The sequence below is a fragment of the Nelumbo lutea genome, chromosome 5 (genome assembly GCF_056320005.1).
Source record: "Nelumbo lutea isolate HS-2025 chromosome 5, American lotus-T2T, whole genome shotgun sequence".
Taxonomy (NCBI): Eukaryota; Viridiplantae; Streptophyta; class Magnoliopsida; order Proteales; family Nelumbonaceae; genus Nelumbo; species Nelumbo lutea.
The window spans coordinates 27,014,394-27,040,816 of NC_142688.1; the positions used below are offsets into that span (position 1 = coordinate 27,014,394).

General features: G+C 33.9%; 1 protein-coding gene across 4 annotated transcripts; it reads left to right on the forward strand.

The window, feature by feature from the left end:
• The first annotated feature begins 233 nt into the window (after positions 1–233).
• On the forward strand, positions 234–16,894 carry LOC148851223 (transmembrane and coiled-coil domain-containing protein STS1-like). Of its 4 annotated transcripts, none has more exons than XR_016099516.1 (16): positions 234–916; positions 1,375–1,456; positions 2,751–3,242; positions 7,907–8,072; positions 8,179–8,331; positions 9,925–10,022; positions 10,323–10,414; positions 11,853–11,923; positions 12,019–12,154; positions 12,328–12,387; positions 12,496–12,581; positions 12,661–12,740; positions 13,109–13,179; positions 14,788–14,845; positions 14,953–15,167; positions 16,638–16,894. XR_016099516.1 is itself a non-coding variant. In XM_088946218.1 (15 exons), exons 1-15 carry the CDS (start codon positions 693–695, stop codon positions 15,094–15,096), a joined length of 2,013 nt encoding a protein of 670 aa, XP_088802344.1. In that variant the 5' UTR covers positions 234–692; the 3' UTR covers positions 15,097–15,497. The 4 variants fall into 4 exon arrangements, 2 of the variants coding, with proteins under 2 accessions (XP_088802344.1, XP_088802345.1); XR_016099517.1 differs by having other exon boundaries at positions 293–916; positions 12,664–12,740; XM_088946218.1 differs by lacking the exon at positions 16,638–16,894 and having other exon boundaries at positions 14,953–15,497.
• Positions 16,895–26,423: the final 9,529 nt, after the last annotated feature.

Below are 26,423 nucleotides of genomic sequence, written 5' to 3' on the forward strand. Positions count from 1 at the left end.
TTAAGTTCTTGTGTGAAAGCCCTTTTTTATCGTTAGAATTGCCTTAAAAGGAGGAGCAGGTGGCGACAAATGGCAATAGTTGGTGATGAACGGCTTGGATACCCAGCCAACGCCACATGTCAAGATACTCGAATCGGCCTGATATTCCTAGGGTTTTATTTTTTTCTAGTTTAGGTCTTATGTACTACCATAATTTTGCATAAAGAACGGAAATGATTCTCCGTGCATAGTTCACCCAGCCCGTGTCATGTATCCGGCACGGCAGCACCTGGAACGCCCTAAGACTCCACGAGTCACAGCCAGAAAAAAAAAAAAAGTAAAAAAAGGTCAACCATGTCATAATGTTGTTTCTTCGTAAGATTCCAATCCAAGTGGCAGCAAACAAAAGATCTACGTTTCATGGTGCCAGATGGCAGCAAAGCAATCCGTATCCAGTATCTACATGTGGCATGCACGATGAGAGTTTGAAACGGTAAACGATCCTCATGATGATGATGATGATGTTGTTGTTGAGTGATGAAGAAAGCCCGTCAGCCGCCTGAACTTTCAGATCAGATGTTCCTACGAGGCTACGACGATGAAATGAAAACAGAACATCAGTCTTCGTTTAATTTAATTTAAAAACATTCAATTGTTTGGTTCAGTGCAGAGGATTTTTCAATGCATGTTGATAGGCTGTGAACCATCAGTTAATGGCGACGTCGTCGAGATTGACGCCCAAGCAGAGATACGCGGCAGGGGCTCTTCTCGCTCTTGCTCTTCACCAGGCTCAGATCCACCAGGCCCGCCTTTTTATTCTCCCGGACGAAGAGACTACCAATGGGCGTACAAGCAACGGTAGGGGTAGTGATTCTCCCTCAGAGGAGCCTCAACTCTGGATCCACGAAAACTCCGGTCTCCTCCGCCCTGTATTCAGGTCTCTTCTATTTTCATCTTTATCTTCTTACAAACGAATCGTTGAAATAGTGCTTGAAACAACTTAAATGAGATTACTTGTGTTTTGGATTAATTGTGATTCACCATTGTTCATGCCTTCTTTCAAAAGTTTTCAGTCTAAGCTAATTTCTGCAATGAACGTCGAATAGTTTGAATTTTATCCCGTAAGATGCTTAGTTTAGAATTTAAATTGTGAAAGTGTGTTATGTTCATTTTGGCTGGGGTAATGACTTTTTTCTTTTCTTTTTTTTTTAATCTTGGAAGCTAGGCTATACTATTATGCTCTGATTGGACGTACTTTTCCCCACCCGACTTTTGAGAATTACCCGATTATATTTTGATTGGTTTCCTTCATCAATTTAGTAGTTTGTATTGTACTGTAAACAGGTTGTGGAGCATTTCGGTTAATTGTTTTTATTATTTTTATGTTATAAACAGGTCCCTAGAGATAGACTGTGAAGACTGGCCTCGTTTGGAGGAAACTGCTCGATTCTCTCCAGCCAAGGATCATGTTGGAGCTGTATCTCTCTCTCTCTCTCTCGTCATTCATGCCTTTGAAACATCGTGTTGAATATTATAGGAAATATGATTTTCTTTGTGAATGAGTGCTTAATGACCACAAAGAAGAGGTTGACTATGCCTTGGAATCCATAATAGAACTTATACACTTTCTTCCTTGGGAAATAGTGTTGAAAGGTATATTATTTCTTTAATAAGTATTTTGGTTCAAAGGGCCTAATACAATTGTGAAAAAATTTTGAAATGACAACAAAACATGGTGGGTAGAACTTGACCTGTATATTTTGGCACGTTATATTTCAGAAGCTTGAAATGACAACAAAAAAACTACATGCTGGCAGTTTTCCTCTCCCTGTTAATTTAGAACTGAAATGTGTCAATTGAATGCCCGGTCTCAGTTTTTCTAACATTTCTGGTGTTTTGTTCTCAGCTTTCAACCTTGGGTGCTAAGAAAACAACAGTGTACTGGCAGTTTCCTTTCTTTCTGTAAATGTAGAAAGGAAAAGTATTAATCGAATGCCCGGTCTCAGATCTAAAAGTTGGAAGTCGTGTTTGATTCTCAGCTTTTAATCTTTGGGTTTTTTTTTTGCCTTTCAGGTTTTACTTTTATTTTATCCTACACAATCTTCTCCATCGTAGGTTTCACTTTGTTCTGAAAAACGAGGTCCAATTTTCTCACCTAAAAAAGTTCCTGAATCAAGTTGAGAATTTTTTTTCCACCTGACTTGTATATCTCAGGCACTACTGTTCTCAGATCTTTTAGAACAGCTCACTTTGAAGATAAGTAATTAAATTCAAGCTCTTAGAAAAAAGAAATAAAATGAGATGAAATGAGAACTTACGTGTTATTAATGCAGTTTCATATCTGACTAGATGATATAACCTCCATTCTAGCTTTTGTACAGAGAATCATGAAGTTTATGACCATTTTTCATTGATGGAAAAACTTTATATTTGGAGAACTATAAAAGGTGAAATACCATTATAGAAAAATGTCAGTTCCTTCACCTGAGTAAACTAGTGTACGTTATCATGTAGATACTAAACAATATGTGCTATTTTATCATGTCTTTGGGCCTCTCAATTTGTGACTATGAGTAACCAATATGTTTCTCCTTTTGAGAATGTTTGGAGTTATGAGACATTAGTAGTCTTTTTTAACATTGAGAGACTTTGTATAACTCTTCTACAATGTTTTTTATTGGATGTGTAACAGCTTGGGTTCTTCCCTTTTAACTTTTCACTAACTGCAGTTATACATCTTTAATTAATTATTGATGGCTATGCTACCACAGTTGTTAAGGTTACTTTCAAAAGAAAATGGTGAAACTTCCTCAGAAAGGTTGGACCAGGAACTTGCTTTGACAAAAGCTGTTGATGCTATGGAAATGAAAATGCAAACAAAAATTGTTTCTTCCGAGGGTAAAAGAGAAGTGAAACACCTTGAGTATGAACAAAAATGCCAGGAGAGAATCTCTACTGAAACCTCTGAAGCACCTGATGTGCCCACTGAAACCTCTCAGCATACAAGTTCCTACACATTGTCCAACAAAGAAGATGCTTCTGACAAATCTACCAAGGGATTTGAGGAGAAACCTGTTGAAGAGGAAACACTTCTCAGTTATGAAAGGAAGGTAGCATTTCTATATGAGCTTCTTTCTGCCTGTTTAGCAGGTACACCTGAAGATGACAAGAAAGATACTCAGCTAAGAAAAGGTTATGATGCTCGACATCGTGTGGCTCTGCACTTGCTAGCAACATGGCTAAATTTCAAGTGGATCAAAATGGTTTGTCAGCCAAAAAGTGTTTCTATTTGTATGATACTTATGTATGATTGTAGTTCAAATTGCTGCTTCTTTGCCTCCTTTACATGGGTGGGGCATATAGGGGGTGTTTGTCAATAATGTCATGTCAGAAAAGCACTGCTACATCAGAAGAAAAAACAGTTGCTTTTTTCCGATGTGGCTGTTGTTTTTTGTTTTAAGAAACAAAATCATCCATATTGGGGAAAAACCTTAATATATGTTTTTTAAGAAACAGAAAAACAATCATCCAGATTGTGGGATTCAATTGCATGAAGTCCTTCAAGCTTAATATATTTTATCTCAGAGGGAAAAGGCCTCTTTAAAGCATCAAAGATATCCTAACCATTCACCTTGGCACCATTGGTACCACACTGATTATGGTACCTGTTATATGTAGACAGGTACAAAGGGCCATTCTATGTCAGACATCTTACCTAGATGTTGGATGAAAAGGGCCATTTTGGTTAGTAAATCCTCTCATATACAGTTTTTTGCCATATATTAATAAATATCTCATTCGCCTTTTGGCCTTTTAAAAAATCAGTGGTGATTGAACGAAAGAAATAGAAGAAACATCAAGCAACAATTTGATCCAAGTGAGAATTTCAAAGCAGAGAAACATGCAATCCTGTTCTGCAAGTGTAGTTCATCCATTATGTTAGTTGTCAACTCCTAGTTTTGCAAACCATGGGTGTGTAGTTTGAAATAGAAGAACAATAGATGGAAAGACAAAAGAGAAGTCATCAAACTTTATTTATCACATTCCTTTTAACAAACCAATTATAGATTCATCTGGTCTATTCGTGGCTATGAATATCTAAAATCATATCCAAATGCCTTTTTTCAGAAACGTTTGTATCTATGTTATTGAAAAGTTGACATATATTCAATTATTAAAGTAAAAGAAATGATGTAAGCTGGTCTAAAAACATCCAGTGAGCCTAAGGATAAAGAAAAAATAGAAGAAGATTGAACAAGTATGTGAAACTAATATCAAGACAAAAAATATTTGCAAACTATCTATGTTAAAAATTTGTCATCAAGAGGATTTATGGGTCTTGTATCATCATTTTAGATTAGCCATGCTATAAGGATCCAATACGGTTAGAAGAGACCATAAGCATTTTTATGATCAGGGAGTTCTGTTTTTATGTCTTTGATTGACTTAGATATTATAGCATTCTGGCATTGCGTGAACAAAATCTTTTTTTATGGATAAGTTAGTGTTGGAAAACGTGGGGTTACTGGTTCAGATCTGAAAATAGAATTGTATATATTCCTAGGATTGTGGAATGATTGATTTAGAAAGTTTTTGTTTCTATTTTTGTATTTTGTATTTTCTCTTCTTTCTATTTTCTTTTCTTTCTATTTTTCTTTCTTTCTATTTATTGCAATAGCTTACTGTATAAATATGCCCATTGGCAATAGAATGAAACATATTAGTATTCTACCATTCCAAAACATGGTATCAGAGCTCTAGGTTTGTCAACCTTGAGATTTTTTCGGCCTTCATTGCCAGTTTTTTGTGTTTTTCTTTTCTGGCCTTCAGTGTTGATCTGTAACCAGAAGTGTTCCTTTATTCTCCTTTCTTGCTGGCCTTATTTTTCCTCCATTAACAATGTCCGACATGACTGCAACAAGTGCTCCCATCCAAACCGATGAAGGAGCAACAAACTCTCATCCTCACACTGGTGATTTGCAGAATATTTAGGCAACATATATACTGAATGGCCAGAATTACTTGAAGTGGTCACAACTAGTGCGTACCTATTTGAAGGGAAAACGAAAAATTAGTCACCTCCTTGGAACAGGAACAAGGTTGGGCGAGCCAAATTTTGATGCTTGGGATGAAGAGGACTCCATGATTATGTCATGGTTGTGGAGTTCAATGACACCCGAGATCAGTGATACTTGTATGTTTCTTCCCTCTGCAAAGGCTATTTGGGATGCTGTCCGACAAACCTATTCCAAAGCCCATGACGCTGCTCGTGTCTATGAGATCAAAGTGAAGACTGTGGCAGCCAAACAAGGGAGCAGGAGTGTTACAAAGTATGCAAATCTGCTGCAAAATTTATGGCATGAGCTTGATCATTATCGGGTTCTTGAGACAAAGTGTGCAGATGATGCTGTGATCTTGAAGAATTTTATTGAAAGAGATAGGGTGTATGATTTTTTGGTCAGACTGAATGCTGAATTTGATCAGGTCCGAATACAAATTCTTGGCAAAGAAGAAGTGCCTCCATTGAATGAAGTCATAGCCCTTGTCAGAGCTGAGGAAAGCCACCGTGGAATCATGCTTGAGCCTAAAGATCCCGAAGGCTCAGCCATGGTGGCAAGGGGAGGAAGTTACAATGGTTCAAAGGGTGAGAACAATCACAACTTGGCTCGTGACACAACCACCCGTGACTCTAATGATAACCTTTGGTGCACTTATTGCTAGAATCCCAGACACACGAAAGATCGGTGCTGGAAACTTCATGGGAAACCTCCCACATTCAGCAAGGAATGGGGAAATCGAGGAGTTTCAAAAGGAGTTCAACAGGCCCATAATGTCTCCACAACCCCGCAGCAAGAACACTCAAGTCAGGGACCATTTAATGATGAAGAAATTGAAAGGCTAAGGTGCTTCCTGAAATCCTTGAAACCAGGAAGTGGTTCTACCTCTCTTGGTCTCTCAAGTGAGTCTTTATCTCTAGGATTACATGCCTCGGCTAGTGTTTTTCCATGGATTCTTGATTCTGGAGCTACTGACCACATGACACCCTCTTCACTACATTTTCTCACCAATACACCCTGTCCTAGTAATAGAAAATTTTCTGTTGCTGATGGTTCTTTCACCATAGTGGCAAGGATAGGGAATATTCAAATTACTCCATCCCTATTACTTAAAAATGTGCTTCATGTTCCTAAGTTATCCACTAGCCTTATCTCTATACATAAACTCACCCAGGATGTGAACTGCAATGTTGTGTTCTTCCCTTCTTACTGTGTATTTCAGGACCAGGTTTCGGGGAAGAAGATTGGGCTTGCTAAGGAGAGAGATGGACTCTACTACTTTGAAGCAACCAGCAAATCATCTTACACTGTTATGCATGTCACACACGTGTCATTCTTATCTACCTCCAATAAAGATTTAATTTGGCATTATCATTTCCGTTTTGGTCATCCTTCATTTCCTATTTTAAAAACAATGCTTCCTTCCTTGTTTAAAGGAATTGATGTTGAAACCCTTCATTGTGATGTTTGTGAACTTGCTAAGCACAAAAGGGTTTCTTTCCCAATCAGCAATAAAAGATCTTCAACTCCTTTTTATTTGATTCATTCGGATATATGGGGCCCTTCTCAAATTCCCAACATTACTGGTTCTAGATGGTTCATCACCTTTATTGATGATTGCACTAGGGTCACATGGATTTTTCTTCTTAAGTCTAAATCTGATGTGGGTACGATTCTTCCCAACTTTTATAACATAGTCCAAACTCAGTTTGGTGTGAGAATTAAAAGGTTTCGATCTGATAATGCTATAGATTATTTTAATCAGAATTTGTCCCCATTTTTTCAGAAAGAAGGCATTGTGCATGAATCCTCCTGTGTTAACACTCCCCAACAGAATGGGGTAGTTGAGAGAAAAAATGGCCATCTTTTGCAAACCACACGAGCCTTTCTCTTTCAAAATCAGGTGCCAAAACAATATTGGGGGGAAGTTGTCCTTACTGCTGCCTACACCATAAATAGACTACCATCTAAAGTTCTTGACAACCGAAGCCCAATACAAGTCCTTTCTCAATTTTACCCTGATATTCGAGCCTCAAATAATCTCACACCAAGAATTTTTGGCTGCACTGCCTTTGTTCATGTCCATAATAAGGGAAAATTAGACCCACGAGCAATCAGGTGTGTCTTCTTGGGATATTCCCCAACTCAGAAAGGTTATAAATGTTATCATCCAGCCACCAGAAAATTCTACACCTCCATCGATGTCACATTTGAGGAAGGAAAATCTTTTTTCACTCAACCTTATCTTCAGGGGGAGCCCTCATTAATGGAAGATAAGGCCTCGGATCCATTTGGTTTGGATGGGAGCACTTGTTGCAGTCATGTCGGACATTGTTAATGGAGGAAAAATAAGGTCAGCATGAAAGGAGAATAAATGAACACTTCTGGTTACAGATCAACACTGAAGACCAGAAGAGAAAAACACAAAAAACTGGCAATGAAGGCCGAAAAAATCTCAAGGTTGACAAACCCAGAGCTCTGATACCATGTTTTGGAATGGTAGAATACTGATATGTTTCATTCTATTGCCAATGGGCATATTTATACAGTAAGCTACTGCAGTAAATAGAAAGAAAGAAAAATAGAAAGAAAAGAAAATAGAAAGAAGAAAAAATGGAAAGAAGAGAAAATAGAAAGTACAAAAATAGAAAGAAAAACTCTCTAAATCAATCATTCCACAATCCTAGGAATATATACAATTCTATTTTCAGATCTGAACCAGTAACCCCACGTTTTCCAACAGTTAGGTTATACATGTCTGCAATATTTAAGTTTGTTATCCTTTTCAATAAGTACTTACAAAAACATTTGACTGTTTGACACTCTGAACTATAATACATGTCTATTAATAAACCCTTTCTGATTTTTAGGAAGCTATGGAGGTAATGGTTGCTCTCTCTGCAATAACTCTAATGAAAAATAAAGAAGAAATGGAGGAAACCAAGTCCCCAAAAAATTCATGGGATAGATGGAAACGTGGAGGCATTATTGGAGCAGCTGCATTGACTGGAGGGACCTTGTTGGCCATCACTGGTGGTACGACATACTTAGCTTATCTTCTTACAATTTCACAAATTAGAGATTTCTTTGGAATTTCTGATGATGCTTCCAAGCTTTTACTTCATATATCATTGCTTAACAGGTCTAGCAGCTCCAGCAATTGCTGCGGGCTTTGGTGCATTAGCTCCTACATTGGGAACTCTTGTACCTGTGATTGGAGCAAGTGGATTTGCTGCTGCAGCGAGTGCTGCAGGGTCAGTTGCTGGTTCTGTAGCCGTTGCTGCATCATTTGGAGGTGAATCAGTGGTTTTATCAATTTGGTTATATCAAAGGCTTGTATATTGAATATGGAATTCTTTATATATCTTTTGAAGCACATCCGACAATACCGATGCTTCAGTAAATCTACTGCTGATAAAAAATAAATTTGCCATATCAACTCTGGTGCTTTTAAGAGTTCTATATTATATTATACGTTTGAGTCAACTTTCTTTTTACATTATTTAATAGGGTTTCATTTCTACCTTCAACTTTTAGTGCTGCAAGGGCACTTTTGCCTTTTTATCTTTTATTATGTTCTTTTAGTTTCCCTATAATATAAATACATTCTCTTGCACCCCCAGCGAGAACTTTTTGATTCCTCACATTCTTTTTTCTTCTCTCCTCTTTCCCTCTTCTTTTCTGGAAAAACATGGTATCAGAGCAGGACAATACACTCTAGACCTATTTTTTCTGATGGCAGCCTTAACTTCTTTCTCCTTCCTCGAACTGAGAATGGAAAGAGTGGCTTTGGCCCAGGACTAAGAACACTTTGGCTGTTTCTTTTCTTCCCTACCTTTGGTTGAGTGGCTTTTTAGAAGTTGGTGACCTTCTTTTTCCCTATACTATTTTTTTTGTTTGGGTTGGAACTCCAAAACATCTACTCGGACTGAACAGGGGTAAGATTTAAACCCTTTGTTCTGAGTAGATGTTTTGGAGTTCCAACCCATTTGGGCTGTGGGAAGGTCAACAAAACATCCACTCGGACTTGATTCCAGCTGAAACAAGATGGGATGGGCTGACTCCCCACAGCCCATCCCCTCCATGAATTGGGAACATCTCCCCATGACAAGCACGGGAGATGTTTCCAATGCATGAGAAGATGGGCTGTGGGGTGTCTGTCTGGTGCGCTCTATGGACAGCCCATCCGAACTCCCTGTCCCCACTCAAAATAACATTATCTTGGACGATTTCAAATCAGCCCCCCACAACATCCCATAGCACATCCCTGCCATGTATTGGGAACATCTCCCGATTATGACATCATCGTTTCTCGTATTATCATTGGAAGATGTTCCCAATACACGATGGGGATGTGCTGTGGGATGTTGTGGGGGGCTGATTTGATCTCACCTCGGACTGGGTGAAGACCTGAATCACCTAACCCACTAACAAGCACATGTCGATCCAGATTCCTTTCCTTAACTGCTGGATCATTCTTCGAAGCATCTGGATAAGCCCTCCTGCCACCAACCGTCTCTTACACATCAGAAAACCATCCAGACTGTGCACCAGGAATCAAGTCAAACAAGTACCAGGAACAAGGGAATCGAGCCCTAAACAGTTTGATCCTCTCAATCCTTCTTTAATACGGGGATATTCTTCTGATATTCTTAACTTGAATACATATAAAAATGCACAATTTGTAAGTCTAACTATGCTTAGGCAAAGGGGATTGGAGTCTAAAACTGGAAATATGATGGGATACCTTTCTAGAGTAACTTGACTGGGGGTGTACATGGTCATCATTTTATATCTCCTTTTCCTTCCATTCTGTTTTTATATATCCAAGTACTATGTCCAGTAGAGCATTAATTCTATCTTCTTATGCTTACTTTGTGTAATGTAGTGGCTGGAGCTGGGCTAAGTGGGATGAAAATGGCTAGAAGAATTGGAGATGTTGATGAATTTGAATTCAAAGCTATTGGACCGAATCATAACCAAGGAGTGAGTTATTTTATTTTTTTGGTTGGTAACGGAGACTTTATTGATCATGAAAAAATAATATAATGTGCACAATATTATGCCATGTATCCCTTAATTTTAAGTGTACTCCTGCTGCCTAACCCTTAATACATCATTACAAGACAAGCTCCCTTAACTGGGTTGTTCTTGACTTGTTTGTGGGATTCCCAAGGATTTCATCTTGACTTTTAACTCCAAAACCAAGTTTTTTATTGGAACAAGGCTTCTCCTTTTTGTGATTTATCACTTGATCTTGTTCTTGATGAACTTTCTTATTGTCAGCGTCTAGCTATTAGCATCTTGATTTCTGGAATTGCCTTAGAAGAGGAAGATTTTATAAGGCCTTGGGAGGGAGTAGAGGACAACTTGGAGAGGTAGGACAAATTTACAAACTCTTTTGATATTCCTTACTTTTAATGTCTTTGTCTCCTTTCTCACCATGTAGTTCTACATGATAAATTTGTCTTGATAAAATTTTAGTATTTCTTAGAACCAAGTTTGCTCCAACGAATGTGTTTGTGAATTTTATATAGCTACTGTAGCTTTGTAAATAGATATTGTATATTCTTTTCAATCATCAAATTACTGATCAAAAAAGTTGTTAGTGTTTTTTCTCTTTCATCATGTTCTTTCTTCGTTTATTGAATCACTTCAAACCACTCAAAGCATCAAATACATATATAGTTTCATTTTTCCATATTTGTGATATCTTTCCCATTGCTGTACTATTTCTTGTTATTTTTCACAACAAGTGCAACTGTAGAAGAAAAGATTTTAGACTTTTACTTGGAAAATGGTAGCCCAATGATGGGCAAGGTAATGCAATGAACCAATTAGTATCAACTATATGATAATTTTCTTGGTTTTATATGTTCTTTGGATATTATCAACCAACAATTTACCTAGAGAAAATTATCAAGTAACCTCTTAGTTTTACCTAGAAAAGAACATAAACTGTCCAGGTCCAGACCTAATATCCTCCATCAATACATATGACTGCAAAATTTGTGACTTTCCATGATATTATTGCTTGGACACATGCATGCAGAATATGCCACTTTCCATCATTTAGGCTATGTTTGGTTTGAAGGAAAAGGTAGGTAAAGGAAGGGAAAGACAGGGAAACCAATACAAGGGTTGTAAAAGTTTTCCTATGTCTCCCTTCCTTTCCTATATTTTCCTTCAAACCAAACATAGCCTTAGAGTTTGCACCTATGTTCTCCTAAATGAATTATTTGGGCACATTATTTACATATTTCAGTTAGCATATTATTTTGTGATTATCAAAGTGCAGCATCCTTGTGTGGAACTGGTTTGTTCTTGGGACACTAATAAGGTGATAGGTCTTCCTCTTGTTTTAGTTCTTCTTAGTATGTATCAAGGATTTGAACTTGGAAATTGGATATAGTGGTCCTTGAGGTTGATTCTTGCAATATATATTTTATGTTATAGTGATGAATATAAAGGATAGCTCTCCCTAGGGTGACTTGGTTGTAGGTTAGCAACAGATTGGGGAGAGTAGCACTGTTCTCTCATTTATCCCTGCGATTTCCTTCATTCTGTTGTATGATAAAACTACTTTATCCTTTACTGATTAAAAAAGATAATGTGCTAGGTTAAAGAATCATGTATTCTTATCTAAACCAAATTATTCCCCTTGTCATGCAAGAACATTCTGAATAATGTTTAAGATGATGCTGATTCTGTTTGATCTGTTTGTATACACAAGATTCTTTGCCCATGTGATAGGAATTTCATGAGCCTAAGAATCTTGCTTTATACATATATGACAATGTTGCTTCAAATTTGTAGGTATGTGCTACAATGGGAGTCTGAGAATCTGATTGCAGTGAGCAAGGCAATCCAGGATTGGCTAACTTCAAGTAATTGGATTGGACAACCTCATAATTGTTCCCATTTAGGGTACTGTGATCATCACCATCATGTGATATGTTGACATTGTTTCTACCTGCTGCAGGAATCACATCGGAATTGATGAAACGAGGTGCCATGATGACTGTATTGAGCTCACTGGTAACTGCACTGGCATGGCCAACAGCCTTACTTGCGGCTACTGATTATATAGACAGCAAATGGACAATTGCAGTGGACAGGTCTAAATCCATGATGATGTTGTATGAATATCACTATAAGATGGGAATGGAGCTGCATACTGTATTTCCATCCTATCTCTAGTAGTTCTCCGGACAGAAATGCAGCATTGGGAATTATGATCAACTATGATGTCTATGGATTTCTTGTTAATTTAATTTTCTGTATTTTTCAGATCAGACAAAGCAGGAAAACTGCTTGCTGAAGTTTTAGTGAAAGGATTGCAGGGGAACAGGTATCTGAATCCTATCAAATTTAAGGAAATTCATATTATGTTCCTTGAAAATAAATTTTGATTAATATATATTAATCTACCATTCCCTGGCTTTGTGAAATTCTTCAGACCAGTGACACTTATAGCTTTTTCACTGGGGGCCCGTATTGTCTTCAAATGTCTCCAGTGTTTGGCTGAGATAGAAGATAATGGAGGTATTGGAAACTTTAAAGAATTTCATTATTTGATACATTGAATTGATTGAATTGTTCTAAAATAATTCCTGAATTTCAGCAGCTGGAATTGTGGAAAGGGTCGTTCTTCTTGGGGCACCAATTTCAATAAGAGATGAAAACTGGGACACTGTTAGAAGGGTATTGGAAACTTTTTGCCAGTTCCAAATCCTCTACTGGCTAGTGAGGAGAGGATCCTCTACTCTACTGGCCCAATGATATCATGCCAACTCATTGATGTTAAGGTGGTATTCATCAAAATTCACCGGAGAAGGGGGTTTATTGGTCAAAGCCCTTCTGGTATCATGTCTTTCTGGTATTAGTGGTTATTTCTTTACCCACTTACTACTCAATGAGTTGGCATGATATCATTGGGCCAGTAAAGGATCCACTCCTCATTGGCTAGTAGAGGATTTGGACACTTTTATCTGTCTAACTGCTTTATCAAACAATTTTGTATTTGATCCATACTCTCTGGAATTCCTTTTAGACCTAATGATGCTCTGCAGATGGTGGCTGGGAGATTTGTGAATGCTTATTCCACCAACGATTGGACCCTTGGAATCGCTTTCCGTGCAAGGTATGTGTGAAAAAGTTGAAAAAAGATTTGTGGAGTGTTTTGCCAACAGGGTATCCCAATAGAATGTTATGGTACATATACACTGCATAATTCAGCTCAACAATGCCTTGCAACTGAGTCCAAATATGCTGTCAACTATGTTGTGGACTTGGCTGTGTTCTCAACCAGATCTGGACAACTCTCAATCTTCCCTTTTACTTGTGTTTTGTGTTCTTGCATGCATGCAAGCACTGGTAACGTACTCCCTTAATGGCTTAATTATATTTATTTTCATTATATATATAGGATGAACCCAAGACCAAAATCAGTTGGCAAAGACCAAGGAAAATAAGGAGAAAAATGAAAACAGAGAAACTCAAGAAAACACATACAAATTTATGTGGTTTGGCTTATAGCCTACATCTACGAGCAATAGAGGAGCAAAAGTCCACTATAGAAAGCGGAAATTGAGAATACAATGTTGTGCAATTTCTCTTTCTCTCTCTCTTAGAAACCCTAAACCCCAATATACCCAAGCTCTAACTTACAATACTTGCTCACTCTTATCTTCTAGTGCAAACCAAAGATTACATAAAAGAGAAAAATCCCAACACCCTAGTGATCAAAGCCCTCAGCTTCCACCACAAACCACTATGAAACATTGCCTTCAAGTTTTTCTCCACATGGAGTAGGTTGCAACAAAAAATTCAAGACACAACTCAACAAATCTCCACCTTGACTTGAGTTCCAAGATTCCATCAAGCATCACAAATGGCAACTCTCTCTCTACCTTAGCTACATAAGCCCCAATGGGCATAACTCAAGTCCTTTAAACACCAATCAAGTCTAAGCAATGCTTGAGCTTAGCCATAGGAAAAGGCTTTGTTAACACATCAGCTAGGTTGTCTTCAATTCCAATCTTCTTCACTAAAATATCTTCTTGTTCAATATTGTGAACAAAATGATACCTAACATCAATGCACTTCATCCTCTCATGATACATTTAATTCTTTGTCAGATGAATAGCTTCATCCTCTCATGATACATTTAATTCCTTGTCAGATGAATATCACTGTAACTATCACAATAGATGATACCCAAACTAAGCTCACTAAACAAACCTCACAACCAAATAACTTTAATTGCCTCAGTCACTGTCATATAATCAGCCTCAATAGTAGATAAAGCAATTGTGGATTATAGAGTAGCTTTCCAACTAATAGTACAACCACCAATAGAAAACACATAATATGTAAGTGAACTTCTCTTATCGATATCATTAGCATAATCTAAATCAACATAACCCATCAAACTTTCACTACTCCCAAACTCCAAGCAAGCATTTAGGTGTCTTTCAATGACCTGAGAACACCAAGAACACCAAACACAAGTGGAAGGACAGTTGCTTGGATCTGATTGGGGGTTGGAGAGACAGCCAAATCACAGCATAGTGGAAATAGTGGACACAGCAAAATCTGGAGTGGATGATTCATCAATCTGATGATTAGGATGAGTCATCAATGATTATTGAAATATTGAGGTTGTAGCATTTCCCAGAGCTATTAGATTAGTAGTGCTTTATGCCTTTGTCCTTTCAACATACTTAACAGGATCAGTTTCATAGTGCAGTCTTCTTAGTGAAGGATTAGCTGGAATTCAACCTGTGGAAGTTCAAGGGATAGAGAACGTATGCCTTCTCATTCTCTCATAGTCGAACACCATAACCAAACGTCATAACTTTCAAAATCCTGTTGAATGCTTCAGAAAATAATGGGTTTAATTTTGTTTCCTTAGGTTGATGTAACAGAGCTGATTGAAGGTCACTCCTCGTACCTCTGGACAACACAAGAAATACTGGAACGTCTTGAACTGGATACGTATTACCCTATCTTCAGGAGTTCGGACAAGTCTGATGAAGAAAAAAATGAAAAAATTTAGTCACTCCCACTCCGACCTGCAGCAAACTTCATCGCTCTTCCTGAAGCATCATGCGGCACAAAGAATGAATGGTATGACAAAGCGTGCAATTCATATACCAGATTGAGACAATTTTTCAATATGTCAGCCTTGCACCACTTGCCCCTTGGCCATCACTTGCTTTCATGATGTTCTCTGGCGTCCCAAAAATCGTTTTGCCCTGCTGCCTTGGCTAAATCAAATTTCAAAAGTTAATTAATAATAAAGTGAAAATTAATTACCGTCGCTTAGAATAACAGATCTACTAGTTAGGTCAAATCTTCTGTTTTTTTTTTGTTAAGCTTCTGGGTTAAGCTAAGTACCCTTTATGTTTTAGCAAATGGATTAAAATTTAATCTACTGTTTCAAGAAGGGAGAATGACTAATCAGTCCAGCTCAGAATAATGGTAAGATTGAAAAGATTGAAAAGACTATTATAGAATGCAAACAACGATCTATCCATTTCTTATTCGTTGTTCTTCTGGGTTTCTTGTCAGAAAGAGGAGCGCAATCTTATGGACCCTTCGGTTCACAGGAAGTGTGCACCTGCTAATGAAAAATGAACACGTCGTTTTAGTAAGCTAACAGGAGTTTAACAGGGCTGCTCGGTTAGTAATGGTCTAACTGGTTGAATCAGTCATTAAAAGACGAAAAAAAAATAATAAAACCCAATAATACTTCATTTTCTCATTCGAATTCCCTTCTCACTATCTCTCAAGTCTCAACATACTGCAACTAGACCACAAGCCACCACAACAATCGGCGTGAGGCATCAACCGACGACTAGAGACTCACGATAAATTCTTCTTCTCTTTGTCCTCCATCTTCTTCTTCCCCTTTTTTTATTCTTTTTTCTTATTTTTATCGACAACAATTCTCTGAAATCTTAAGGCTGTGCCTCAGAACCCTAACACCCTCTGTCTGATCCAGCAGCAAGGAATCAATCACTACTAGTTGTTGTCGGAGTAAAGTGAGCGTAACCTTCAAAATTAAGATCATTAAAGTAGGTTAAGCTCTGACATTTGAGGGGGAGAAAAGGAAAGCATGAATAAAGCCGAATTGCTACTTGAGGTATTAGGAGAGAAAATCCATGTAGGGATAATAAAATAAAAAATCAGTTGTTTTTTATTTCTTGTTTTGTCTTATTCCTTGAATAGCAAAAAAAAAAGGGCAATCAAAACTACATAGTTAAACCTCATTTCTAGTAGATTTAAAGAGTTCCACAATCCTCACTAAGTACATTTAGGACTGAAAAATCCAATAAGCAATTAGCTGTAGCACAATTACATGAAGTTTGGATTACAGTCGATCTGATCCCGACACACGGAAGTTGGTAGCAAAAGATTACCTGAAAGTTTGAATACTAGAGCAGAATATATATTGATCTCATGATGCATGAAATCAGCTAATATGTCAATGGCAATGCAAGAGCGAGTGTTCCAATTGATTTTGGCCTTCTTCATTGTTTTTTTATTTTTCTTTTTCTACCTATACATCCTAAACTTCAATTCCATCTGTGACAGGAAGAGAAGAAGATTATGATTTTACCGCCGGTCACCGATCGTCGATCTCCCGATTTGGTTACTGTGGTTTGATGCTGAAAGACGGTAAGAGGGGAATTCAAATGGAGGAGGTTGTCGTTTACTCGTTTTTTAACAAAGCAATTCCATTAAATTCCTGTTAACTTAATAAGGTGACGTGCTCATTTTTCATTCACATGTGCACGCTTCCCGTGAACTCGAGGGTTAATTGGCAAGTTGGCAATGAGGCATTATCGGCATAAGTGTCCAATTTAGCCCTTTTGAACTGATAAAATTCCATGGTTGAGGTTGGAGCTTGCAATTAATGATCATTTAGGATAATTCTACAAATAATGATCATTAAACAAGAATTTAGAATTCTAGCTCGCAAAATTTGGATGATAATGATGACGAGATGCAAATTATACGAGCTCTCGAAATTCAGATGGTTGATCAGGTGCTCTATAACAGGATAACAATGTTAGTTCGGAGAGCAATGTTATTAGTTTGGTTTAAGTCCACAGGCCTGAACTCTGAAGGGTTTGAATCTGATGGCTGCTCTTATTGTTGTTTTGGGTTGTAAAAGGATGATGCAGCTCATTTCAGTTTTGGGTGACTTGGAAATTGAAATGTGTCTTATAAACCCACCGATCCGTTTGAAACTGAAATGGGATCAAGCCCCTAATAAGTAGCAAGCCATTCTGATTATCTGAATATGTGGTGGTTGTTTCTCAACTTCATTCCCTTACAAGGAGATATTTTGCTTGCAAGTTCAACCATACTTAGATAATCTGAGATACTCAACTAATTCCACTACCTGATTTTAGATTAGTTTGGGAAGTGGGAACAATTTTTCAAGGCACTCTACTTCTTTTGGTTTTTGCAATGCTTCTTCCAAGTGTTCAACTCTTGTCTCCATTCTGTTGGAACAAGAGATCTCTTGCTAGTTCTGCCACTAAAATGAAATGGATAAACCGATCCTTCCAGCCATAGTTTGGAAGGAGTACAAATGTAAATATGTAGAGTGCAAAACTGTGTATTTTGTATGCATTTGCACTGTACATGTTTGTATTTATACTCCTTCCAAACTGAGCCTCAATGTAAAAATCTAACGTGTATGCAGTTTAACATCAATTTACACCTCTACTATTCTTTCAAAGAAAGAAAAAGGATACTTCTACCAAATGTGTGGAAAATTGAATCAAGGTGCAATATTACATTGGTCTGATTTTTTTTTTTTTTTTGTGTGTGGGTGGGTGTGGGTAAAGCATTGGTCTGATATTTATACCACAAACGAACGTGGCCTAAAGAGTTTTCTTCTTAAAAATATTATAGATTTCTATTTTATACACACATAGAATGCATGGTAGACTTTTCTTATAAATAGGGCACCGGAGCCCTCTTTTGGGGGAATTTTTGAAATACATTCTCACACATTTTTGCTCACTTTTCCTTACAACCTTTCCACCAACTCAATTCCCCAAAGCTACAATGTAGTCTTCCACCATAACCCATTAAACTTCCGGTTTTTCTGTCTCAGAATCCCACACTCCCATTAATTAACGTACTAAAAATATATAGTATTGAAAAATCGATAACTAGCCAACCGGTATTCATTCAAGATTCAAATTTGACATGGGCTTCTGATAAAAGCTATTTTTCCACTGTGGCTCAAATTTAGGTTTGAGAAGCTAGATCTAAATGGGTTTATCTTTTTATTTTTATGTTTTTTTTATTTTTTTATTTTTTTTTTGTAAGAAGATCTAAATGGGCTTGGCTTCTTATCTTGCTGCTTGCCCCATATGTCATGCATTGGGATCCATCATGTAAGTACAGGTTTATAGTTTTAAGGGAAACTATCTGAAACAAGGGGTGTTCACGGTTTAGTTGACCCAACGGTGGGCAAATTTCTAAAACTGAACCGGTCCATAGGGTTTTTTAGATTTCTCGAACTGAAACCGAATATAATCAATCGGTTGACCGATTTTAGCTTTTTTATGATATCTAATATATTTACATAAATACTATTTATATATTATAAATATATTGATTATTATATATAATATATATACCAGCCGGCCTTGATTTTTCAAAAATATATACCAAATCGATCATTCAATTAACTGGTTGTTTTGGTTTGAATTCATCGATTCAATTTGATTTTTGGGTTTTTTATGAGCACCCCTATCTAAAACCTCTCCTAAATTGACATTATGAAACTTTTATTGGTTTTTGGATACCTCCAAATAACAATCCTGGAAGAAGGTTTTGTAAATCATATACTTCTCTTATGTTTTTTTACAGTCTAATGAGAAGTAATTTTCAAATAACAAAAAAGACCAAAGGGATTTTTGGACTGCACTCCCCCTTAAAAATCTTTTTTTGCAGACCCCTCTTAGCGCCCCCCCCCCCCCCCCAACCCACATCCTGCCCATGAATTTGGGACTGTTCAGTTTTTTCAAATAACAGTCTAATGAGAAGTAATTTTCAAATAACAAAAAAGACCAAAGGGATTTTTGGACTGCACTCCCCCTTAAAAATCTTTTTTTGCAGACCCCTCTTAGCCCCCCCCCATGAGAAGTAATTTTCAAATAACAAAAAAGACTGAAGGGATTTTTGGACTGCACTCCCCCTTAAAAATCTTTTTTGCAGACCCCTCCTAATCTTCCCCCCCCCCTCCCCCAAACCACATCCTGCCCATGAATTTGGGACTGTTCAGTTTTTTATCAACATTGGGATGGTTGAAAAAAGAGAATTAGATAACATTTGAAGGGCATTTTTGACTTTTCAAATGTCACTTAACGACTGATTTAATAGACCGGCTAAGGGCAGGTACTGAATTATCACATTTTGAAAGTTTGAGTATTGAATTATCGTATTTTAAAGTTTAATGACCAAATTATCACTTGATCCAAACTAGGATACCAATCGAAAATTTTTCCAAAAGAAAATTATGAATAGATCGTGACAAAGAATAGGAAATGAAGTCTATCACGTCTCACATTCGTGATATAATAAGAAAGGGCCGACTTCTAGCCTCCTAATTTCTCTCTATATTTCTTGCTAACCCCATTAGGTACTCTCTCTATTCTCTCCTTTGGACGTATTTGCAGTGTTTTCATCGTCTTTCTCTACTCTCTCTGTTTGGAGCATGTCCACCACAAAGCAGTAGATCTCTATGCATGTGTTGTGACTCTGGGCCATCCTCTTCTGTTCAATCGAGCATTTTATCATTTCGGAGACAATCTGTATTGTCATCTAGTCACAGGTAAATAAATCGTTGTTTTTTCAATTGGTCAACAAAACAGGGGCTCTGCCTTTCTCCTTCTACACATCGAAACAGGGGCTCCACCCCATTGTGTTTCTAATGCACCCTTCTTCGGTAAGTAAATCAATGTTTCAAATGCACTTCCTCTGTTTTTCTCTTTCTCACGAGGGAAAAATAGGGCTTCATTGTTTCTTATTCTCTTAGTGCGACATTATATGACGAAGGAAAAAGAACATTGGTGTTATTGCATGTTCCTACAGCACAAAGATCCTCAATGAGGAGTTTCGCCATGCTGTGGAGATTAACACATATGATCCCTTGGTCTCAATGCGAATAACACCTTATGGGCTTTAGCAAATCACTGAGCAAATTATCTGAATTTGCAGAGGTGCTCCGTAGCCCGTAGGAAATGTAGACCTAGATTATGATTCCTGCTTGATAATCCTATTGGCTGAATGTGCTCTGTGGTTGACTAAGGATGACGACAAGATCAAATCAAACATTGTTAGGGCTCTTCGAAGTCTTTCGAGATTCGTGAACTTTTCACATTTGTGCAATGCTAACAATGAGCCGGTTTGTATGGGTTTACCTCTAACCACCAATAGCATTGAACTGTTGCATTCAAGTAATGGTTCCAAAGCCAGTCACGGTCTACTCTCTTTAGGAAACTTGTCTGATCTAAGTTATATGCAATATACCCATTGGTTGAATGCGATGGCTCAGGGGTAGGGGTGTTAATGGTATCAGAAAAACTGATTTCAAATTTGAGATTCATATAATCAAATTGAATTCGGATTATTCAAATAGTATAAACGGTCGAATTGGAATATTCATTTTTATTAATCGAATCAAATTCGAATTTAAGTTGATTGGATTAGATAAATATTCGAATTTGATTATATTATAAATATAAATATAATATTATATAATATATTTTTATAGTCCGCGTACTGTTCATCTTTGATTTACCAATAGCCTACTACATATCTCTTACAAAACACTCGATTATCTTCTCAGTGACAAGACCACTCAGTTTACTTTTTCATTTACCAATATTCAATTAACCAGTCGAATCGAATTCAGTTGTTAACTCTTCACATCCGCCAAATATTTAATCGAATCAGAACTTGGTGTGATTCGATTCAGATCCGCTCCATTCAGTGGAGTATATTATTGAGATTCACGTATGAGTAGTTGAAGAAAATCCCACGTATCTCTCTATTTCTATCTATTTATATCCAGAGCCCTAGCCCTCTACAGTCAAACATGTGGTCCATTTACATTCACACACTTGTCATTTCAAATACTTAAATATAATAGACATGTGTCAAATTCTGATTAGTGGTAAGACATGTGTCAAATTCTGATTAGTGGTAATTCAAGAAAATAGCCCACTCAAATGCAGAGTAGAGTCCACTACTATGCAAAGTTATGAGAAGTGGAAAATTGGCACTTTCAATCATTTCCTAAAAAAAGGAAGTTGTGCTATTAATTATTTTTAGCTAATAAATTAATTAATTAATCCAACTATTGATTACTAATAATAATTATTGTTAACTACTTCTAATTAATTAATTACAACTATTAATTACTAATAATACTTACTCACTTATAATAATTAATTACTGAAAATAATTTCTTATAATAATTACTCATATTACTTAATTGCTGATAATAATTAATTAGTGATAATATTGCTCATTATTAATTCAAAAAATAATTTCTTATAATAATTGTTGCTAATACTTAATTACTAATAATTTAATATTAAAAATATTGCTTATTTTTAATTCGAAATGATAATTAATAAATATTTTCATAATGGTAATTAATAATTTAGAAATAATCATTTTATATTTATATTCTCATACTAATTATTTCGAAAATAAATATTTAATGGTAATTATTTATATTATAATTATTATCAAAAACTATAATTTATACATTTATATGAAATCATTAATTATATTATTATAAGTAATTCTAATTAATAATATTATATTAATGAATATAGTTATATTATTATCAATAATTATAATTAATTATTACTAATACTCGTGATGATAATTATTACTTCATAATGTTAATTAATTAATGATAACTAATAACTGGGATATAATCATTTTATATTAATATTAAATCATATTAATTATTTTATAAATATATAATTAGTGTTACTTATTTACATTATTATTATTGTTACAAGTAATTATAATTAATACTATTATCATTATCCAATAAATATTTCATTTAGTGAAAGTTAAATTATAAAACTTTCAATTATTCAAAATTGTTAAACTTAAAGAATTATAAAAGCAAATATTATTTTATTAATTAACTAAAAATCATAATTATAACAGATTAATTACTTAATAAAAATAAAATAATAATAATAATAATAATAATAATAATAATAATAACAATAGTAATGATAATAATAATACTTTAATATTACAGATTTCAAAATCAATACGCATAATAAGAATATATTATTAGTTATTGATTTCACAATTATTAATAATACTGATTATTATTAAAAAATGTTTATAGAAAATTTTAATTACTTAAAATTATTTGTTGAAATTACCCATTTTAATTCGGATAGATAATTAATTATTAATTATTAATTTCTTAAATTTCTTATTTACAGAATAATTTAAATTACTCTTTCATTAATGACCTTATTTTCGAATAATTGGTTTTTTTTGTTCAATATTTTTTTTCAAAAATCCAAATAATTTTTTATTTGCAATGCTAACCATTTTATTTTTCTCTTATTCAGTTTTCCAAAAGATAAAAAAAAATAAATTAATGATATTTACCTATTTTTATCAATTATGTATTTATTAAGTTGTTGTCATTGATGATGACGAGTCAACATTTTGAAAGAGAGGGGGTACTAATAATAATTAATGACTTTCACTTAATTAATTTTGACTATTAATTACCAATAATAATAACTCACTAATAATAATTAATTACTGATAATAATTTCTTATAATAATTGCTACTAATACTTAATTACTGATAATATTTCTCATTATTAATTCGGAATGATAATTAATAGCGATTTTCATAATGGTAATTAATAATTCAGAAATAATAATTTTATATTTATTTTAACTCATATTAATTATTTTGAAAATAAATATTGAATGTTAATTATTTATATTAGAATTATTATCAAAAATTATTATTCATACATTTATATAAAATAATTAATTATATTATTATTATCAATAATTATAATTAATTATTACTAATAATAATGATTTATAATAAAAATTAATTACTGATAATTAATTCCTTAATTATAATAATGATAATTATTACTTTGGAATGTTAATTAATTAATGGTAATTAATACGTATTTTAATAATGTTAATTATTAATTGGGATATAATCATTTTATATTTATATTATTTCATATTAATTTTTTATAAATAATTATTATTTACATTATTATTATTATAAGTAATTATAATTAATGCTATTATTATTCTCCAATAAATATTTCATTTAGTGAAAGTTAAATTATAAACTTTCAATTATTCATTATTTTTAAACTAAAACAATTATAAAAGCAATTATTATTTCATGAATTAACTAAAAATCGTAATTATAACAAATTAGTTACTTCATAATAATAATAATTTAATATTACTAATTTCAAAATCAATACACACATAATAAGAATATATTATTAGTAAATAATAGTAATAATAGTATACTTATTATTATTACTGATTTCATAATTATTAATATATTATTAATCTATATTACTCAATAAAGACATGGGATAAAAAAAATCAAATTACCACTAAATGAATGAACTAAAAATCTATGAATATTCTAATTGACTTGAATTTGACACATCAACATGCCCAAAATTATAATTTCAACCTACATTTTCTATTTCTATCTCCCAATTCCCATAATTCGAACATACTATTAGGTTATGTATAGGTTTCCCTACCTTTCTCTTAAAGATAAATTCTAGCCAGTCTACGTGCATTGTGAGGAGCTTAGACTTAAAATTCATGATCAACCAAAAGAAGCGTTGCCACCTAACTTGGAGGTGACTTCCATACTCGTGATGGTCCCATTATTCTCCTTTCTTTCATGTTTCCTCTGTTGGATGGGCTCCAGAGTCCTAATTATATTATCAGTTGATTGTCGTCATACATGATGATTATTTATTTTTGCATTTATTTATATTTTATATTCTTATTAAAGTTACTATAGAATTTTGTTATTTAATCTTTTATTTTGTTTTTTAATAATATTTAAAATATGATTTAGTATCCAACTCTTATATTAAAAACATTTAAAAATTATTTAAAAATAGCATAAAACATAAATAATACCCTGCCCCACCCCGAACGAGGCAAGTTTTCCCTTATCTTAAATAGGGATGGGGAAAATATTTTTGCTCCAAATCAAGGATAGGGAAGGGACAAGGTTTGCATATAATTCCCCAAACCCGATAGTAATTTAGTAAAATATTAGTAGATTTAATATTGACTTTTAAAGTATCTTTATGTTTTTCCTCATATTCTTATTATCCTAGGATCCCACAATTACATTTATAAAATACCCCCAAATTGTCATAATCTAATTCCTAAAATACCCCAATTTCTCATAATCATATTTGTAAAATATACATAAATTAGATTTTTTTAGGTGGTTGTCTCGGGATGGGGAAAATTTGAGATTCCTCATCCCTGATGGGGAATGCATGTCTCATCTCTAACCTGCCCTGCCACCGAAGACGGGGCAGGGATGGGGTAGAGCATCTTGAATACAGGGGCGAGGGACATGGAGGGGTGTTGCATCTTGTGCATCGCATGGGCCCCACTAGTTATAATTACTTTTGTGCTTTTGATAGCTTTTTTAAAGTTATAACATAATCTTGTTATTTAGTCTATTTTTTTGTTTTTGAAATAATATATAAGATATGATTTAGTTATTAATATTTTGATATTTAAAGTATTTGAAATTAGATATTTATAATATTATTTAATTATTTAAATAATGTCATTATTTAAAATTTTAAAATATTAATTATTTATGAATTTTAATAATCCATAAAATTATAATTTATACTATTATTACATAATTTCATTATTAATTTTGTAAAATATAAAATTATTATTAATTCAAAAGTTATGAAATCTAGTATAAATCATAAGTTATGTTAAATATTTTATTATTTAAATATTTAATCTTTGTTGTTATTTAAATTTTATTTTTTTAAGTTATTATGTCATTTTAAATATTTTGTTGCATAATTATTTAGCTATTTTTAATATTTTTTATTTAAATCATTTTTGTTTGTATTTTTTTAAATATTATTTAGTTATTAAATTAATTAAGTAATCGATAAAATTATAATTTCATTATGAATCTCATAAAAATATAAAATTATTAATAATATGAATATTATTAAACCTATTATAATTATTTGTGTGTTTTTAATAAATATTTTAAAGCTATTAACATAATGTCATGATAATATTTAAACAATTGTTAAATATTTTAATTGAAACTTTCTTAAATAGATATAGATGAAAACTGAGGAAGAGGATAAATAGGAATTAGAGATAATTTAGGAGATAAATAGAAATTAGGGAGAGAGAGAGAGAGAGAGAGAGAGAGATTTAGGAGAAAATGGAAGATAGTTAGTTTTCTAATAAAAATGAAAGGAGAAAAATGAGATAATACATGTTATGTGGCAAATCCTAGTACTTCTAGATGGAATCTTGCACCCCTCTAGAATTGCTCAGTTTGGGTAATCAAGCAAGGAGAGGACTGTTGACATGACAAGCTCTACTTTAGTATAGATAGATAGATAGATTATATTATTGCTATTGTTGAGAATTATAGTTATTTAATTATTGTAATATTTTTGACTCATTGATAATTAAATAATAACACCAGTAATACTCAAAATAATTATTTTGATAATTATCAATCATTTTCTTATTATTTCATGTAATTTTAATTTTTAAATTATTAAAAATTATTGTTATTTAATTTTTTATTTTGTTTTTATTGATAATTAAATAATAATAAGAAGAATTATTATTATTCATTGATTATGATAATTTTGATAATTTAATTAATTGCATAATAATAATAATAACAACAACAATAATAATTGAACATTTTTTTATAATTAAATAATGAGAACATCCATGTCCAAAATATTTTTTGTAATTAAAATAATTATTTATAATTATCAATCATTTTCTTATTATTTTTTGTAACTTCAATAATTACATTATTGAAAATTACTATTATTTAGCAGTCCAATTATCGAGTTTGAGTGGATCCATTTATGATATCATAATAGGTATAACAAAACATTTAAATTATAAAAATTAATTATCAGCCTTTGACGGTTATCCAAGCAAACAGTTTAACTATTATATGGTTTAATTTCAACGCTTCATTCACCAAATCAACTATAAACATGGAGGGGGTTTAATTTGGGGGCTAACCATTGGGGTGGGGTGTTG

Excerpts from the sequence above, each read along its gene's own strand:
- LOC148851223 (XM_088946218.1), top strand. The coding sequence starts at position 693 with ATGGCGACGTCGTCGAGATTGACGCCCAAGCAGAGATACGCGGCAGGG. Across the intron at positions 917-1,374 it reads CTCCTCCGCCCTGTATTCAG|GTCCCTAGAGATAGACTGTG; the intron begins GTCTCTTCTATT and ends TGTTATAAACAG. Across the intron at positions 14,846-14,952 it reads AAGTTCAAGGGATAGAGAAC|GTTGATGTAACAGAGCTGAT; the intron begins GTATGCCTTCTC and ends TTGTTTCCTTAG.